This window comes from Oryctolagus cuniculus, chromosome 2 (genome assembly GCF_051225735.1).
Source record: "Oryctolagus cuniculus isolate XC-2025 breed Fujian yellow rabbit chromosome 2, ASM5122573v1, whole genome shotgun sequence".
Taxonomy (NCBI): Eukaryota; Metazoa; Chordata; class Mammalia; order Lagomorpha; family Leporidae; genus Oryctolagus; species Oryctolagus cuniculus.
The window spans coordinates 1,757,474-1,776,794 of record NC_142868.1 but is presented as its reverse complement, the minus strand read 5'-3'; the positions used below and the strand labels follow the sequence as shown (position 1 = coordinate 1,776,794).

At 47.3% G+C, this 19,321-nt stretch overlaps 1 protein-coding gene across 10 annotated transcripts in view; it reads right to left on the bottom strand.

Moving 5' to 3' along the window:
- The window catches only part of GRK4 (G protein-coupled receptor kinase 4), an 84,726-nt gene that overhangs the window by 44,422 nt on the left and 20,983 nt on the right, over positions 1-19,321 (bottom strand). For 7 of the 10 annotated variants that reach the window (XR_016228564.1, XR_016228565.1, XR_016228569.1 and 4 more), the window contains exons 3-5: positions 9,398-9,510; positions 4,941-5,018; positions 893-996 (exon numbers count right to left, since the gene is read on the bottom strand). Coding sequence is in view for 5 of the 10 variants with exons in the window: in XM_051836706.3 (XP_051692666.3) it covers positions 893-996; positions 4,941-5,018; positions 9,398-9,510 (295 nt within the window). In the remaining 5 variants the exon portion in view is untranslated. Of the gene's footprint in view, positions 1-892; positions 997-4,940; positions 5,019-9,397; positions 9,511-19,321 lie in introns of those variants that run through there. The other 3 variants (XM_070067982.2, XM_089324976.1, XM_089324977.1) reach the window with 3 other exon arrangements.

The window sequence follows — 19,321 nt, the reverse complement described above, 5'->3', positions numbered from 1 at the left end:
AGACCCACTCTCCCTGCTTCAAACTGTCCTCTGCAATTGCAGCCAAAGCAGTCTTTCGAAAGGACAAGGAGAGGGCAGGCATTACAGCACAGCAGGTTCAGGCACAGCTTGGGACATCACAGCCCACATCGGGTGCTGGCTGGAAGTCTGGCTAGTCTGCTACTGACCCAGCTGCCCGCTAATGCATCCTGGGAGGCAGCAGAAGATGGTTCAAGTGCTTGGGCTCCTGCCCCCCATGTGGGAGACTCAGATGGAGCCTGGCCCAGCCCTGGCTCTTGTGGGCATTAGGGGAGTGACCCAGCAGATGGGAGATATTTCTCTTTCTCTCCGTCTATCTGTCACTCTAACTTTACAATAAGTAAATAAATATCAAAACACACACACACACACACACACACACACACACACAATGAATATGTCACTAGTTGTTCTCAAGGCCAAGGACAATCTTTTCCATGGCTTCTTAGACCCCAGTTTTCTCATCATGTGAAATGAGTGAGTGACTGTGTAAATACACACAATACCATATGCTCTGTGCCTAACCACCTCAGAAACCACTTTTTCTTTGTGTGAAGTAGGGAAGTTGAGCCATGCTCCTCGGCCTTACAATTCTGTACATGTTACAAAAATCCAAAGAAAAGGTATTTTCAGCAAGCACCTATGTCTAAAAATCATTTTCATCCTAGTCACAAGCATTTTGGAAGGCACGTGGAGAGGGTCAGGGGATCCTAGGGATTTCAGTGTGACCTGCTGCAGTGTTCTGTATGTGTTATGTGTCACTCACTCTCTGGTGAGGGCCATGTCTTAATTTGAGAAGAACTTGTCTCAGGCAGAGAAACCCCTCGAGGGTCAGCAGTAGATAATACACGCAGGGCCCGGGTCAACCACTTACCCAGTGCATTCCTCAAAGGCTTTTTTGGAAGGGTTCTGCTTCAGCCTCAGTTTACATTCTTTCACAACACCTGGAGGTATTTCTGGTAAACAGACTGCCGATTTCTTAATACAGCACAAAGCAAACATATGACAATTAGTGATTTCATAATTCACCAGTCATAAACAGAACTAATGCTGTGTACAAAAATAAAAACATGAAGTGTGTGAAATACAAATCAAAGTACTACCTCTCCCCACTCCTCAGGGCCCAGCCTGCCTGCCTTTGCACTTTGCAGATCTTTTCCTGTGCATATCGGGACACACTCAGACAGACACCTGCATGATCACACTCCTGGCAGCATCATTCGCAACGGCAAAAGACAGAACAGAGCCAGTGTCCACGGAGTGGCACGGCTACACAGCCTAGGGAGGAAGGCGAGCCTGACACACGCTACAGCTGGAACCTCAGGAGGACATCATGCTAAGTGAGAGAGGCCAGACACAAGAGAACGAATCCTCCATGATCCACTCACTGGGTGCTGGGGAGTTAAACAGAAAAAGCAGAAGGGTGATTACCGGGGGCTGGAGAGGGAGTGCTGATCTGAAAACTCTCTCGGGAATCTTTTCATCCTATACACAAGAATTTTGGAAGACAGATGCGAGGCCCTGCAGCCCTCTGAGGGAGTTAGTAGGGGCAGTTTCAGTTTTGCAAGATGAAACGGGTCTAGCGGTTGATTATACGGAAGTATAAAAACACTGGACAGCACACTTAGTAATGGTTAAGGTGGAACATTTTATGTTATTTGCACTTAGACATTGGTTAAAACGCCCACTTCCAGGGCTGGCATTGTGACACAGTGGGTTAAGCTGAGGCCTGTGACACCGGCATCCCATACTGGCACCCTTTTGAGTTCTAGCTGCTCTGCTTCTGATCCAGTTCACTACTAATGCATCTGGGAAAGCAGGAGAAGATGGCCCAAGTATTGGGCCCCTGCTTCCCATGTGGGAGACCGGGCTGGAGTTCCAGGCTTTGGCCTGGCTCAGTCCTGGCTGTTGCAGCCATTTAGGGAGCAAACCAGCAGATGGACGGCATCTCTCTGCCTCGCTCTCTCTGTAACTCTTTCAAATAAATAAATAAAACTTTAAGAAATAAATAAAATAGAATGCCCACATTCCATATTAGAGTATCTGAGTTCAACTCCGCTCTGGCTCCTACCTATCACCTCCTGCTGTTGCAGGCCCTGGGGCATAGCGGTAGTGGCTCAGTAACTGGGTCCCTGGCACCTGCCTGGGAGACCTGGATGGAGCTCCCACACCCAGCTTTGGTCTTCAGCTGTTACAGGCATTTGAGGAATGAATCAGCAGATGGGAGCTGTTTGTTTCTCTTTGTGTACACAGAAAAATGCAATGTTTCTTTCCCCTCATGCCAATGGGGAGGAGGTAATGGTGACGAGGTGTCAGACGTGTGCTGCCCCGACGGATCTACCGCATTTTCTTTAATGACTCCGGGTTTCCCAGCGTGGGGCTCATCTACTCTTTCTTTTATTTATTTATTTATTTATTTATTTTTTTTTTTTTTTTGACAGGCAGAGTGGACAGTGAGAGAGAGAGACAGAGAGAAAGGTCTTCCTTTGCCGTTGGTTCACCCTCCAATGGCCGCCGTGGCCGGCGCGCTGCGGCTGGCGCACCGCGCTGATCCGATGGCAGGAGCCAGGAGCCAGGTGCTTTTCCTGGTCTCCCATGGGGTGCAGGGCCCAAGCACTTGGGCCATCCTCCACTGCACTCCCTGGCCACAGCAGAGAGCTGGACTGGAAGAGGGGCAACCGGGACAGAATCCGGCGCCCTGGCCGGGACTAGAACCCGGTGTGCCGGCGCCGCAAGGTGGAGGATTAGCCTAGTGAGCCGCGGCGCCGGCCTACTCTTTCTGATTATTCCAGCTGTCAATTTTCCCACTGCAAATACCACTGCCGTGAACATCTTCGTACTCTTGTGTTTCTACAGAACAGACATCTGAAAATAAATTCCTAGCTCAAAGGATGCATGCTTTGTGAATCTGAATATTTATTGTAAAACTGCTCTCCAAATAAAGCCCACTACTCTACATTTCCATGCAACACTGCTCTTCGGTGCCAGTTTCCGACTGCCTTTAAACCTCATCCAGAGGCTTCACGCACTGTGTCACAACAGTCCTCACCCTCTTGATGGTGTCATTTGGACACAAAGTTTTTAACTTTGAAGAAGTCTAGTTTCTTTTGTTGTTTATATTTTAAGTGTCATAACTAGAAAATCACTGCCTAATTCAAAGTCTTAAATATTCATGCCTGTAATTTCTGCTAAGAATTGTATAGTTTTAATTCTTACATAGTTAGGTCTTTAGTCAATTTTGAGTTTTTTTTTTATATGGCGTGAGGTAGGGGCCAACCTCATTCACTTCATGTAGTTATCCAGTTGTTCTAGCACCATCTGTTGAAAAAGACTTTCTTCCACTGAACTGTCTTGGCATCCTTACGTCAACTGTAAACGTATGAATTTACTCTGTACTCTCAGTTCTGTTCCACTGACTCATACAACTATTCTTATGCCACTCCCACACTGTCCTAATTATTGCAGCTTTCTAGTTTTTAAAATTCAGAAGTGTATGCTCTCCAACTATGTTATTTTTCCTTCAAGGATGTTAAATTGTTCTCAGTCACCCAGATATCATTCGAATCCTAAAATCAGCTTGCTAATTTCTGTAAAAAAGGACATTACAACTTGATAGGGATTGTATTGAATTTGTAGATCAACGGGGGTGGAGTGTGCTGCCTTATTAACATTATTAAGTCTTCTCATCCATGAACATGGGACATCTCTCCACTATCTTAGGTTGCCTTTTCCTCAAAGTTTTGCAGTTTTCAGTATAAGTGTGATACTTCTTTTGTTATATTTATTCCAAAGTTCTTTTTTGCTGCAATTGTAAATGGAATTGCTTTCTTAATTTATTCTTTGAATTTTAATTGCTGGTGTTCAAGAATATAATAGAACTTTGTTCAGTAATCCAGCATCTTGTAATCCTGGCAAACTCACTTATTAGCTCTAGTATTTTTATGTGTATGTGTGTATTTCTCAGGATTTTCTCTACTTAAGGTCAAGACATTTGAAGATACAGGCAGTTTTATTTCTTCTTTTCCAATATAAGTATCTTTTCTCTCTTTTTCTTGCCTAGTTGCCCTGGCTAGAACCTCTAGTCTAATGGAACCTGCAGTTAACAGAAGACAAAAGCACACAGTCTCATCTTGTTCTAATCTTGGACAAATCACCTCACGTGCTTCAGCATGACGTCAGCAGCTGAACAAGTCCCATTCTGCTCCTAGTTTGTTTTCACTCAGAATGGCTAATGAGGATTAAAATCTGAGTATCTTAGACTTTCTCTTGACCATACTACCCTCTAACTTAGTTTCTACAACTCTGATTCTTGGCTCCAACACTTGCCAGCTGTGTAACCTTGGCTAAGTCACTTAACCACCCTGATTTTCAGACTTCTCATCTGAAAATGGAAATACTGATAATAACTATCTCAAGGGTTGTGATGAAGATGAGATGATGTTTGAAGTGTCTAAAGCTTACAGTAGCACTGACTAAATGTTACTGGTCCTTGTTACTCTTCTCCTTCCACCCACCTAACATAGGATCCTGCCCAGAACTAAAGACTCCAGCAGCCCTCCAAAGACAAGCGCATGAAATGAAGCAGGTGCAGGTCTAATCTCAGTGACAAACTGCACTGCAAGGACCTAGTGAGTCAAAGGCATGCAAACTAAGACTTGGTAAAGCTTTTAGAAAAAAATATTATTTTTAGTTCAGCAAATCAAATTCTCCAATTCTATATCCTGTTTGAGGAAACAGCAACTTTTAAACTCTTCTAAGAGATTTGTTAATTTTTTCACTGAATTAAAAGCACAGAAGAGGACTATTTTTAAGAAATTAAAGCTTTTAAGATATTTGTTATGTCTTTTCCAATAGTAAAAATGGCTGTACATTCCAAACATTTAGTAAGTTGTTTGCAAATCTTTACTTAGAAGAAAACATACCTCATTGCTGAAGAATTCCTCTAGAATGCACAGTCCACAATGTTCTTGGTCCTCATCTATGGCAACTTCATATTCTGCCTGGTTGGAGAGGCAAGAGAAAATAAGCAATAATGATTTACAATGGACCCCCGAGGCAGACAGCAGCTCTACTGATAAACTATCTACAGTTCTTCCTTGAGAATCCAAGAGCTATAAGGTGGTGTGGGCAGGGGGAAGGGGAGTCAATACTTCTAGGAGGTTAATAATGAAGTAGAGCAATACTTTCCCTAATATTCTCTGTGCTCTACTATATTTTCGGTCATTAAATGTGGCTAAATAGAATGGAATAAAGTAAACAACGTAAGCTTTGATGCAATAATATTTTATAAATGTCTAAGACAGAGTCAGTGCTGTGGTGTAATAGGTTTAGCCTCCGCCTGTGATGCTGGCATCTCATATAGGCGGAGATTTGAGTACCAGCTGCACCTCTTCCAATCCAGCTCCCTAGTAGGCCTGAGAAAGCAGTAGAAGATGCACCAAGTCTCAGGCCCCAGCACCCATGTGGGAGACCTGGAAGAAACTCCTGTCTCCTGGCTTCAGCCTGGCCCAACCCCAGCCATTGATGCCATTTGGGGAGTGAACCAGTGGATGGAAGACTTCTCTCTCTGTCTCTCCCTCTCTCTGTTTATAACCCTGCTTCTCAAATAAATAGATCATTAAAAAAAGAAAAAAGAAGGGAATGTCTAAGAGACACTTAGAGCACTGGGTTGAGAGCTCCCAGGCAGTCAGGGTTGGTGATAACAAAGCAGGGGTCATCCACACACAGCAGCAGGGCAGAGACCCTAGAGCGGACAACATCCGCTAGGCTAGAACCCAGCAGGAGAAAGAGCACAACGCCTAACATCTAAACAGCCACATTAGACAGGAAAGAAAGACCTGGGGAAGGGATGAGAGACAAAGAAAGCCTGAGGCCAGGTCCCCAAGCCGAGGTAGGACAACTTCAAGGAGGAAGTCAGCAAGGTCAATACACGTGGGGACTCAGCATGGAGAGACTGCCAAGAGAGCCCTGGGCTTGCAAGTCAAGGGCCTTGGCAGAGCAGCGAGGCAGGAGCAGGTGGCAGCTGAAGAGACAGTAAGGAGATGAAGGCTGAAGAAGCTGATCCACCGATTCTGTGTCCTTCACGGCCCAGCCCAGAGTCCAGGACCATCAGACTGACAGCCTGGTCACAACCAGCCCCACCTTCTTTGTTCAGTGCTCACTATGACAATAACCAGCACACTGTCTACTTAAAGAAGCTTTATACATATGTTCTGAGCAGTTCTGGATGCTGTACGGCCTGCAACTAATACAAAAGAAGTGCATCTGAGGCTGTGATGTGCCAACTCGACAGCCATTCAATCAAACACTGAGGTATGGACAGGACGTCATCTGTACATGTGATTAAAGTCTATAGTTGACGTGCAGTAAAGGAAATTGTACTAGATAACCTGGGAGAGCTAGATAACCTGGGAGAGCTGACCCAGTCATTTGAAAGATGTCAGGAGCAGAGCTGAAGCTTCCCTGAAAAACAAAGTCCACCCAAGGATAGCAGCCTCAGCCTATTTCTGGAAAATTCCACCATGCCCTTCCTGATGGTTCACTTCAGGCCTTCCTGGTTGAGCCACTTCCTTGCACTTAATCTCTTTTTTTTTTAATTTTTTTTTATTTGACAGGTAGAGTTATAGACAGTGAGAGAGACAGAGAGAAAGGTCTTCCTTCCGTTGGTTCACTCCCCAAATGGCCACCACGGCCAGCGCTGCGCTGTGGGGAGCAACTCGGACTAGACTAAGTTACTGGAATTAAGACTTATTCTATGCATCTGCTCTCCCACAATATGGCGCTGGGAGAGGAGGAAACAGCTTCTATACAGCTGCCTCCAGTTCAACCAATAAACAGCAGGACCTGCTCCTGATTGGAGGAGAGCAGCGTACTCGGCGTGTGGGTAGCAGAGTTGGGATTGGTGGAAGAGGACTATAAAGGAGGAGAGAGACAACATGCACCAGGAACATCTAAGAGGAACATCTATCTGAAGGAACACCTGAGCAGCCCCCGAGAGAGCCGGCCGGCGGTGTGCCGCTCCCCCGCGGAAGTGGGGAATGTGGCCAGGGGGAACCGCCCTTCCACGGAGGTGGAAGGGACGGTAGCCAACCCAGGAAGAACCAGCAGCAAACCCGGGGAGGGCCGAGCAGACGAAAGAACAGCGCAGGGTCCTGTGTCGTTCCTCCACGAAGACGGGGAGGGACACTGTGCCAATCCGAAGCCAGGAGTCAATTGCTTCTTTCTGGTCTCCCAAGTGGGTGCAGGGCCCAAGCACTTGGGCCATCCTCCACTGCTATCCCGGGCCACAGCAGAGAGCTGGACCGGAAGAGGAGCAACCGTGACTAGAACCCGGCACCCATATGGGATGCCGGCGCCACAGGCAGAGGATTAACCAAGTGAGCCACGGCGCCGGCCCCACACTTAGTCTCTTGATATCTGTCTCCTAGTGTTTATGGCTGTCTGGCTGCACCCTGACCGACACAGATACCACAATTCACTAATTCACTAAGACCCAGGGTGGACACCCACACCACAGGCTGTGAGGGCCAATGGAAAATGCAGTCTCTCCATTCAAGCAGCTCAAATAACCTATTAGCACAAGGACAGCCTGAGCAGTAGGTGCTACACAACCAGCACAATCAAGACTTATTTCTAAGCCCACATAATTACCATTAAAAAAAAAAACTGTCACCAATTAATTTGCTGTCACCTAATATCTAACAGGCATAATGATAACATGAAAATTTAAATGGAAATAAGAGTTTTAGCAAAGCAGTTGAGCCTTGTTAACATGAAGAATTATAGGTCCCTAAATGCCTTTATTTTTTAAAAAAGATTTACTTAAACATTTGAAGGGCAGACATACAAAGAGGGAGAGAGAGCGAGAGCGAGAGAGAGAGAATCTTCCATTGGGTGGTTCACTCCCAAATGGCTGCAATGGCTAGGACGAGGCCAGGCAGAAGCCAGGAGCCAGGAGCCAGGAGCTTCTTCTGGGCCTCCCACATGGGTGCAGGGGCCCAAGTGCTTAGGCCATCTTCCACTGCTTTCCCAGGTGCATGAGCAGGCAGCTGGATCAGAAGAGGAGCAGCCGAGACACGGAGGCTCAGCCTTCTATGCCACAGTGCCAGCCCCTGTCCCTAAATTCTTAAACTATAGTAGGTTGGCAAGTATATCCTGCCACATGAAAACTGGCATGCACATTCTAGCCCTGCAAGTGCGCAGGCCAGCCTCACTGCCTCAGATTCCATCTCTAAAAACAGCAAACAGTCCTTTTCTAAGCCTTGTCTTAGTGTCAGAAAGGAAAAAACTAGGGGAGTTGTAAGGAGCAGGGAGCAAGTAACAACAAGGCTTCGAATAGTGCATTATAAGTACATGTTTCTTCAGACTGTAAGCAATGGCATAGGAGAAAAATGAACACAAGCTCGGTGATGTGATAGTGTTCAATACATATTTGCAGAAATAACTAGGACCAGCCAACACAGGGAGAAGCAGAATCCTAACCTTAGCACAACGAAAGAGCTTTCCTGCGGACTTTGGTCACTTGCTTCTGAATTTCACAGTTTTGAAATTCTAGACTTGACAGTGGATACAAAGATTTAGGGACTCAAAAGTTCTTTATCTATAAGGAAATCACACTAAATCTCAAACAGGATCTATGAAAATTTTGGAAACCACAGAGTAAATTCCATTGAACATGGTAATCTTCCCCTCCGCCCGATTTATTTATTTGAAAGGCAGAGTTACAGAGAAGCTGAGGCAGAGAGAGAGAGAGAGAGAGAGGTCTTCCATCTGCTGGTTTACTCCCCAAATGGCTGCCATGGCTGGAGCTAGGCTGATCCAAACCCAGGAGCCAGGAGCTTTATCTGGGTCTCCCACGTGGGTGCAGAGGCCCAAACATTTGGACCATCTTCCACTGCTTTCCCAGGCCACAGCAGAGAGCTGGATCGGAAGTGGAGCAGCCGGGACTCGAACCGGTGCCCGTATGGGATGCCAGCACTGCACACTGCAGCTTTACCTGCTACGCCACAGCATCAGCCCCCCATGGTTATGCTTCTTAAGCTAATTTTATCCCTTCCTGTGTTTCCAAGTTAGTGTTTTAAGTATACAGGAAGTGGCAGTTAAAGGCTGAAAGGATACTTTTTTGGTGGCTGAATAAGTATATTGTCTTAATTAGCCTGTCAATCTTTATACCAATGAAAACAGCATTTTCAGTCATAAGCACTTATGCCTTTCCAACATCTGAGATTCTACATGAAATACTACTGTATAACAAAGGGATTTCCTTACCAAGAAGGTAATATGACACCAAGACAAACAGTCTATTCATTGCTACATCCTTGCTGAGCAAGATCTGGTTTTGATGAGATTGGGAGGCTCCACACTGAGGTCACTCACTTACCACTGCGTCCAAGAATTCAATGCGCCTCTTTAGACCAGGTTTTGTGTCACAAAATTGCCTGAAGAGAAGTCTTCCTATTGGCTGTTTGTCACAAAGACTACAATAATCCCTTTCTGGGTGAAGAGAAAGGATAAGAAGCAAATAAACATCAGCCCACCAACTGCTCTTCTCAGCCTAACTCTATGCTCACCGGATACAGTACAAGTCAGAATAGTATTTTCACTATTATTTTTTAAATTACTGGTTTTTGTGCTTTTAATTTTTTAATTTATTTGTGAGATAGACAGAAATAGCTCCTCTCTGTTGGTTTCCTGCCCACAACAGCCAGGGCCGAGTGAGGTCAAAGCGAGGAACTTGGAGCTCCTCCCAGTTCTCCCAAGTAGGTGGCAGAAACCCGACTGCCTGAACCATCTCCTGCTGCCTCCAAGGGTGCACATTAGCGGGAAAATGCAATGAGGGGCAGAGCTGGGGCTCAAACCCGGCACTCAGAGACGGGATATGGGTGTTCCAAGCGACATCTCAGCCACTGCACCAAACACCCACCCCATGCTGCTGTTTGTTTATTTTTTTAAGATTTATTTATTTATTTGAAAATCAAGGTCACACAGAGAGGAGAGGTGGAGAGAGAGAGAGGTCTTCCATCCCATGGTTCACTCCCCAATTGGTCGCAACAGCCGGAGCTGCGCAGATCCGAAGCCAGGAGCCAGGAGCTTCTTCTGGGTCTCCCACACAGGTGCAGGGCCCAAGGACCTGGGCCATCTTCCACTGCTTTCCCAGGCCACAGCAGGGAGCTGGACTAGAAGAGGAGCAGCCGGGTCCGAACCAGTGCCCATATGGGATGCTGGCACTTTTGGCCAGGGCGTTAACCCGCTGCGCCACAGCGCCAGCTCTGCTGCTGTTTTTTAAACTTCTACTTGGTTTACTAACCTAGGGTTTCACAAACTCTAGGAATCTAAGCCACCTGCTTTGATCACTGATTTTGCACAAGGGAAAGGTCAGGCAGGGACACAAACGCCTCAGTGTCCGGCACAAACATTACAATAGTTGTACAAAACGTTACAATCCACTCTGTTCAATGTTGCTACTCTATTTTATGACAGAGATATTCAGTAATTACATTTGAAAGTGGATGGACATTCCTCATCAGTTAAGATAACTGCATCCCATGCTGGAGCATCTGGGCACCAGTCCCAGCTCTGCTCCTGAGTCCAGTTTCCTGCAGATGCACACCCCGGGAGGCCGCAGGTGACAGCTGAAGTTTAGGGTTAGGGTTAGGGCTAGGGCTAGGGTTAGGGTTAGGGCTGTGGTTAGGGTTAGGGTTAGGGTTAGGGTTAGGGCTAGGGTTAGGGTTAGGGTTAGGTGTGGGGAGCAGCTCGGACTAGACTGTTACTGGAATTAAGACTTATTCTATGCATCTGCTCTCCCACAATATGGCGCTGGGAGAGAAGAAAACAGCTTCTACACAGCTGCCTCCAGTTCAACCGATAAACTGTAGGACTTGCTCCTGATTGGAGGAGAGCAGCGTGCTCGGCGTGTGGGCAGCCGAGTTGGGATTGGCAGAGGAGGACTATAAAGGAGGAGAGAGACGGCATGCACCAGGAACATCTAAGGGGAACATCTATCTGAGGGAACACCTGTGCAGCCCCCGAGAGAGCCGGCCGGCGGTGTGCCGCTCCCCTGCGGAAGTGGGGAAAGTGGCCAGGGGGAACCGCCCTTCCACGGAGGTGGAAGGGACAGTAGCCAACCCGGGAAGAACCAGCAGCAAACCCGGGGAGGGCCGAGCAGATGAAAGAACAGCGCAGGGTCCTGTGTCGTTCCTCCACAAAGAGGGGGAGCGACATAATGGTGCCGTGACTCGGATAGGAAACCTAGGACGGATAGGAAACTTAGGAGGGAAGAAACGGGAAGAAATGGTGTGGGGAGCAATTCAGACTATACTGTTACTGGAATTAAGATTTATTCTATGCATCTGCTCTCCCACAATATGGCGCTGGGAGAGAAGTAAACAGCTTCTACCCAGCTGCCTCTCACCAACTTGACAAGCTGCAGGAGCTGCTCCTGATTGGAGGAGAGCGGCGTGCTCGGCGTGTGGGCAGCCGAGTTGGGATTGGTGGAGAGGACTATATAGGAGAAGAGAGACGGCACGGTGGTGTGGGTTGGTTGGAGAGTGCGTTGGAGAGTTCGCGGGGAAGTTCGTTACTTCGTTCTTTCTCATTTCTCTCTACTCATTCTTGCTTTGGGAGTTTGCTGTTTACTTATTCTTACTTTACTATAGAAAGGACTTGTAAAAAAAGGGAACAACAAGCGCCCGGTCCGGTGCGGCTCCTCCGCGTGCGGAGGAGCAGCAAGTGGTGCCGTGACTCGGATAGGAAACCTAGGAGGGAAAGACCGGGAAGAAGTGGGAAATTACTGGAGAGAGAGACTAGCAAAGAGCCTAGGGGAAGGCCGGACGGAAAGAGTGCCGGTGAAAAGCTAGTCAGAACCTAGGAAAAAAGCCGCGGGGGAAGAAAATTAGAAGCTAGGAAGGAGGTATTAACTGGGAACGTCTGGGAGACTCGGTCTTCCATTACGCTCACTGCTCCAACATGTCACAGACGGTACAGACAATGGAGTTCTTTGGCTACTCTTTGCCCACTGGCTACCTCTTCCTCCTCCTGGGCACCATCCTCTGTTTCTCCCTAAAGATCATCTATGGGCTAAATATGGTTTCTCTCTCTCTCTCTTCCTACTCCCCACCTCGTCGCAGCTTTTCCTCTAAGCAAGGGAAACGAGGGGGGAGGAAAATTCATGCATTCGTAAGAGCAATCGTAGAGACGTCCCCCTGGTTTCCACAGCAGTGGAGGCAGGTGGGACGGAAAATGCGCGAGGCTGGGGAACCGATAGAAGTGCTGAAGCTGTGGCAACTTGTTGATCAGGTGCTTCAGAACCCCACGGAAGGGATCGAGTTGTTGCTTAATGAGGGGAGTGAAATGCAGGAAGAATTATGGCAGGGCAGCCAGGCGAGCAACTATTGTAACGAACAAGTGAGAAGAAAATCAAAGAAGGATTTAGAGAGCCAGGAAGCTTATGGGGGGGAGAAGGAAGCTGAGGAGGGAACCTCGCCCCCGAGAGAGATGCCTGGCCATACAAGGCTGGCAAATTCAACCATAAAGGATGAATCACCACCCCGGTATCGCCCATTGGTACTACCAAAGTTTCCTCCTGTAAAGAAAAGCCCCTTTTTTCCCCATGAGATTGAAGAAGAGTGGGAGGAAGGAGTGATGGAGGGAGTAGGTATGCAGGAGGAGCTAGAAAGGCCAAGAACCGAAAACAAGCAAAGGGGAGCTGTTTATAGAAAACCTGCTTGGGAGCAGTACCAGGAACCAGGCCAGGTGTTTCCTGTAATTCAGGATCCACAGGGAAACAGGGGATGGACGCCTCTTGACCATAAATTACTTAAAGAGTTGCAGCAATCAGTACAATTGTATGGGCCCCATGCAAGTTACACTCAGGCAATCCTTGATAACATTGGGCAGCAAGGCCTAATACCTGAGGATTGGAGAAACTTAGTAAAGGCGGTGTTAGGCGGGGGTGACTTCCTCTTGTGGCTAGCTGCCTATAAAGAATTTGCGCGAGAATATTCAAAGCAGAACTATCAAACAGGGAATCAAGCATGGGATGAGGAAATGTTAAATGGAGAAGGGCGATTTGCCTGTCCCGATGAGCAGGCCCGATTACCAACAGCTGTCCTCTTACAGGTGAGAGAGATAGCAAGAAGAGCCTGGAAGGTGATACCCAGAAAAGGAGAAGTAAGACACAGCCTAACTAAGATAGTACAGGGCCCTACCGAACCTTACGCTGATTTCGTGAACCAATTAATGGAAGCAGCAGGAAACATTTTCGAAACCGTGGAAGAAGCAATGCCCTTAGTCAAAAGATTGGCGTATGAACAGGCCAATAAAACATGTCGGGAAGCTCTTAGACCATGGCAGCATAAGGACATCCCTACCTTTTTGAAAATCTGTAGGGATGTCATGGATGATGTAGTTTCTGGATCACATGCTGCAGTAGCAGTAACCCGACAATTTAGACAAAACATGAGGGGACGTATATGCTTTAGATGTGGTCGAGAAGGGCATCTAATGAGGGAATGTAGGGCCAGATTTCCAGCCCGAGATCGGCAGGGCATAGAGAACTCGAGAAGACCAGGCCTTTGCCCACGCTGTAGAAGAGGAAATCATTGGGTCAGTGAATGTTACTTTAAAATAAACAGCGCAGGCAATCCCCAGAGGATGCCAAATGAGCCGGGCCCCATAAGAAGATCAGGTGTATATGGTCAACAGCAAAAAAACGGAATGTGGGCCCCTGCACCCCGGGGCCAAAACAATCGGTGGGTGCCACGGTCCCAAAACCAAATATTTACCGCGCAGAGTTACGAGCCACCGAATATTCGGTACTGACACCTCAAATGGGGCCACAAGCCATAGAGGTGAGGGCAGAAGCAATTTCAGCGGAGCATAACGGACTTGGAATAATCGTAGGAAAAGAAACAAATGCTTTGAGAGGCCTAATGGTCATCACCGGAGTCATTCAGTTACCTTTTGATAAGTTAAAAGTGCTAATACAATCTACAAAGGGTATTATTCAAATCAAACCAGAAGAACCTGTGGCTCAAATACTGATCATGATTGGAGCGCAGGACGTTCATGGACCCCAAGGGGAGAAATTTGCAGCCTTGTCCCTATCTCTAGCAGATCGACCTCTGTGGACCTTAACCATTAGAGGAAAGTCGATTCAGGGCCTGCTAGACACAGGTGCGGATGTAAGTATAATTTCGGAAAATGATTGGCCGAAGTCATGGCCCCTTCAGCCAGGAGATAATACTTTAGTAGGCCTAGGTGCGGCCATGACACCATCAAGGAGTGCTCAGGTGCTTCATTGGCAGGATCAAGAAGGGAACAAGGGAAATGTGCAACCTTATGTTAGTGCACTCCCCATCACATTATGGGGAAGAGACATTTTAGAACAATTGGGACTGACGTTAACAAATGAGGATCAATTGGAGAGTTCTACAGGACGGCGTATTATGTATAAAAAGGGATATCAGGAGAGAGGATTAGGCTCCAGAGAAGGCAGAAGGGACCTAGCCCAGCCCATAGGCGATTTTAAAAGACAGGACACGGGTTTTTCGTGGGGGCCACTGAGATGCAGCCGCTGCCATTGTCATGGCTGGACAACAAGCCAAAGTGGATACCACAGTGGCCCCTTACCCAGGAAAAGTTGGCTGCGGTAAATGATATAGTATCACAACAATTAGAGGCAGGCCATTTGCAACCATCAACCTCCCCATGGAATACGCCAATATTCGTGATAAAGAAAAAATCAGGGAAATACCGGTTGTTGCATGATTTACGGGCTGTTAATCAGCAGATGCAACCCATGGGGGCATTGCAACCCGGACTCCCGGTTCCTACTATGATCCCAAAGCATTGGCCACTAATAGTACTCGATCTGAAGGACTGCTTTTTTAGCATACCTCTACATGAACAAGACACTCAGAGGTTTGCTTTCACCGTACCTTCCATTAATCATCAAGGTCCCGACAAAAGATATGAATGGAAGGTGCTTCCCCAAGGAATGACTAACAGTCCTGCCATATGCCAGCTATATGTTGACCAGGCAGTAGAGCCGGTTCGACAACAGTGCCCAAAAGTACAAATTTTACACTACATGGATGACTTGTTAATAACGGCTGAAAGTGAAAGTCACCTAATGGAAGCATATAAGCTGCTGCTATTATATTTGGAAAAAGTTGGGTTACAAGTAGCGCCAGAGAAGATACAAAAAGGGGAAGTAGTACAGTACTTAGGACTTAAAGTAACTTCTGAAAAGGTAACCCCATTAGAATTTGAAATTGCAATAGATGGGTTACAGACCCTTAATGACTTCCAAAAATTATGTGGCAATTTAAATTGGTTGAGGCCCTATTGTAAATTAACTACCGAAGATATGATGCCATTATTCAATATTTTAGAAGGAGATGCCCAGCTTGATTCCCCTCGTAGATTGACAATAGAAGCCCGCTTGGCGTTACAGAAAATTGAAAAACAAATTAAAGCAATGCAGATGGAAAGATGTGATCCACAACAAGCCCTAGAAATATTAATTTTTATGGAACAGCTGTATCCCTTCGCAGTCATTTGGCAAGGAGGACCCTTGTTGTTTGTATACCCACATTCACATGCACCGCGTGTACTATACACCCAAGGCATTGCGGTGGCCGATTTAATATTAACAGCAATAAAAAAGGCGACAGAAATGGCGGGGAAGACTCCAAAGCGATGTGTAGTTCCCTTTGCTCAAGAGGCAGTAGAAGCCTTTACAAGGGAATGCTGGCAATGGGCATACATAGTTCTCATTCTACAAATAGAGATTGACAATCACTACCCTCGCCATCCATTTGTTAACTTCTGCACACAGGTTTCAATAAAACGGGTGCAGAAGGTGCGAAGGGATCCAATTCAAGGGGCAGTTACCGTATTTACGGATGGAGCTAAAGGCGGAACAGGAGCAGCTATATTTAACAATCAACGATATTTTGTTTTAACAGCATCCCCTTCTCCACAACATGCAGAATTAGCTATTATCGCAACAGTATTACGCAGAGAGAGTGCACCCATGAATATTTTGTCTGATAGTGCATATGTGGTGAATGCAGTTCAGATGCTCGCTACACAGTGCCTTATTCTTAAATCCTCCTCAGTCTATTCTTATCTAAGTGAAATTCAGGGGTTATTAAATCAAAGAGAGCATGCTATTTACATAGGCCACATAAGAGCTCATTCTAATTTACCTGGCCCACTTACTCGAGGAAACATGATGGCAGATCACTATTCAAGATTCTTGCTTGCATGCACCGCTTTGGAACAAGCTAAAGAATATCACTCTAAATGGCATGTTAACACCCACACTTTAAGTTTTAAATTTAATATTCCCCGCAAGCAAGCAGAAGATATCATTAGATCCTGTGAAAAGTGCGTTGTTACCATAGTTCCAAAGATTCCTGCGGGAGCCAATCCCCGTGGCCTTAAACCAGGACATATCTGGCAGATGGACGTTACACATATCCCCTCTTTTGGGCGACAAAGCTGTGTTCACGTCACTGTAGATACATACTCAGGTGTAATTATGGCCACAGCCATGAATAAAGAAGGAGTACAACAAGTAATCCAACACTGCTTGCAGGCTTTTGCAGCCTGGGGAGTTCCTCATGTGATCAAAACGGATAACGGCCCAGCGTATACATCAAATCGTTTTGCTGCATTTTTGAAAGAATTCGGAATCTCCCATATTACCGGTATTCCATACAATCCACAGGGGCAAGCTGTGGTAGAACGCGCTCACTTATATTTAAAAAATTTAATAATTAAACAAAAAGGGGGAATAGGGGAAATGGCCACATCCAACAAGGATGTCTTGGCCCTAGCTCTTTATACAATTAATTTTTTGAACAAGAAAAAGAACGGTAAAACACCTGCAGAAATGCATACTCAATCAGTTGATAAGGAATCAATACAGTGGGTAATGTGGAAGGATTTACAGGACAACCAATGGAAAGGCCCGTTCCCCTTACTCAGAAGAGTACGAGGCGCCGTTTGTTTTTTTCCACAGGGTGCGGCACAACCAATATGGACCCCTGAGAGAAGAATTCGGTTGATAAACCTGCCAGCAGAAGATCTAGAAGAAGAAAACTCCATTTGAGGAAGAAAACAATGAATAACCAATCCCTGGGATCTTTGGAATACGGGACATTTTTCAACAAACTCTGAAGTAGCACGACAAACAAGAGTCAATAGCATGAAGATCACACTGAACTTTGCACAGGCGCGTATCAACGCCAAAAAATAAAAAGAAAGGGGGATCTGTGGGGAGCAATTCAGACTATACTGTTACTGGAATTAAGATTTATTCTATGCATCTGCTCTCCCACAGTATGGCGCTGGGAGAGAAGTAAACAGCTTCTACCCAGCTGCCTCTCACCAACTTGACAAGCTGCAGGAGCTGCTCCTGATTGGAGGAGAGCGGCGTGCTCGGCGTGTGGGCAGCCGAGTTGGGATTGGTGGAGAGGACTATATAGGAGGAGAGAGACGGCATGGTGGTGTGGGTTGGTTGGAGAGTGCGTTGGAGAGTTCGCGGGGAAGTTCGTTACTTCGTTCTTTCTCATTTCTCTCTACTCATTCTTGCTTTGGGAGTTTGCTGTTTACTTATTCTTACTTTACTATAGAAAGGACTTGTAAAAAAAGGGAACAACAAGCGCCCGGTCCGGTGCGGCTCCTCCGCGTGCGGAGGAGCAGCAAATGGGAAAATATCGGAGAGAGAGACTAGCAAACAGCCTAGGGAAAAGCCGGACGAAAGAGGTGCCGGAGGAAGCTGTTGAAAGCCTAGGCATAGATTTAGATACGGACTACAGGGGGAAGCTGGGAGAAATCTCTAAGGTTGAAAGCGAAAGTGAAAGCTAGAACAAACAGACTCGGATGCGGACTGTGGGGAGAGGCCAGGAGAAATGAGGGAGGAGTATTGTTGGAGGAAAGCTTGGGGAAACATACCGGGTAGAGAAAAATGTTAGGGAAATTGAAGCCGCGGGGGGCAGGCCGAGGCGGAGACGAAAGCCACTTTGGGATTCTCAAGTTAGCCCGGGAATAGGGGGCGAAAAGTTGAAACCAGAAGCGGAAACGTAAGCCGGATTGGGATCCGTCTGATTAGCCCGGGGAGCAAAGGACGGGAAGCCAAATCGTGGGGTGGAGACGTGAGCTGGGTTGAATTCGCCAGGTTAGCCCGGGGAACTTAGATTGAATACTAGTGGCGGAGACGTGAGCTGACGCTGTGTGATTCGCGGAGGCTGCCGCGCGCAGAGAGAGCGTGCGGGGCACAAGTAGATAGGGAACGCGGGGCTAGCGCGGAGACCGCGGAGTGTGCGTGCAAAGCCGAGCCGCGCAGATGAGAGAGACGCGGGCTGAAGCGGCTCAGCCGGAAAGCCGCCGAGAGGCAGCCTCGGGGCGGGCGCCGGGAGGCCGTGGGGATAAGAGAAACAGAGGTTTAGAAGTAAAATGAGAGAAGTGGGAATGCTGGAAGATAGAAGTAAAATGGGAGAAATGGGAATGCCCGGAGATAGAGAAATAGAGAAATAGAAAGGCCTCCCCTCAACATGGCAATGAGAAAGCTTGGATTCGGTCTGCCTGATTAGGGAGGCGGTGAGCACCTGCGGGCGGCTAGCAGCTTATGCGCCGCAGGTCACCGAAGACAGGCACGAATTAACATCAATAAGGCGTCCCCACAACACAGCAATGAGAGAGCTTGGATTCGGTCTGCCTGATTAAGGCGGTAAGCACCAGCAGGCGGCTCGACCAGAGTATGAGCCGCAGGTCACCGAAGACAGGCACGCATCAGCGCCTAAAAACCTCCTCACAACATGGCGAAGAGAGGACCCGGATTCGGTTTGCCTGATTGATAGGATTTGTAAGAACCTGTGGCAACTCTAGCAAGTAGAGCAGAGTGTGTGCCACGGGACACCGAAGACAGGCGCGTATCAACGCCAAAAAATAAAAAGAAAGGGGGATCTGTGGGGAGCAGCTCGGACTAGACTGTTACTGGAATTAAGACTTATTCTATGCATCTGCTCTCCCACAATATGGCGCTGGAAGAGAAGAAAACAGCTTCTACACAGCTGCCTCCAGTTCAACCAATAAACTGTAGGACTTGCTCCTGATTGGAGGAGAGCAGCGTGCTCGGCGTGTGGGCAGCCGAGTTGGGATTGGCGGAGGAGGACTATAAAGGAGGAGAGAGACGGCATGCACCAGGAACATCTAAGGGGAACATCTATCTGAGGGAACACCTGTGCAGCCCCCGAGAGAGCCGGCCGGCGGTGTGCCGCTCCCCTGCGGAAGT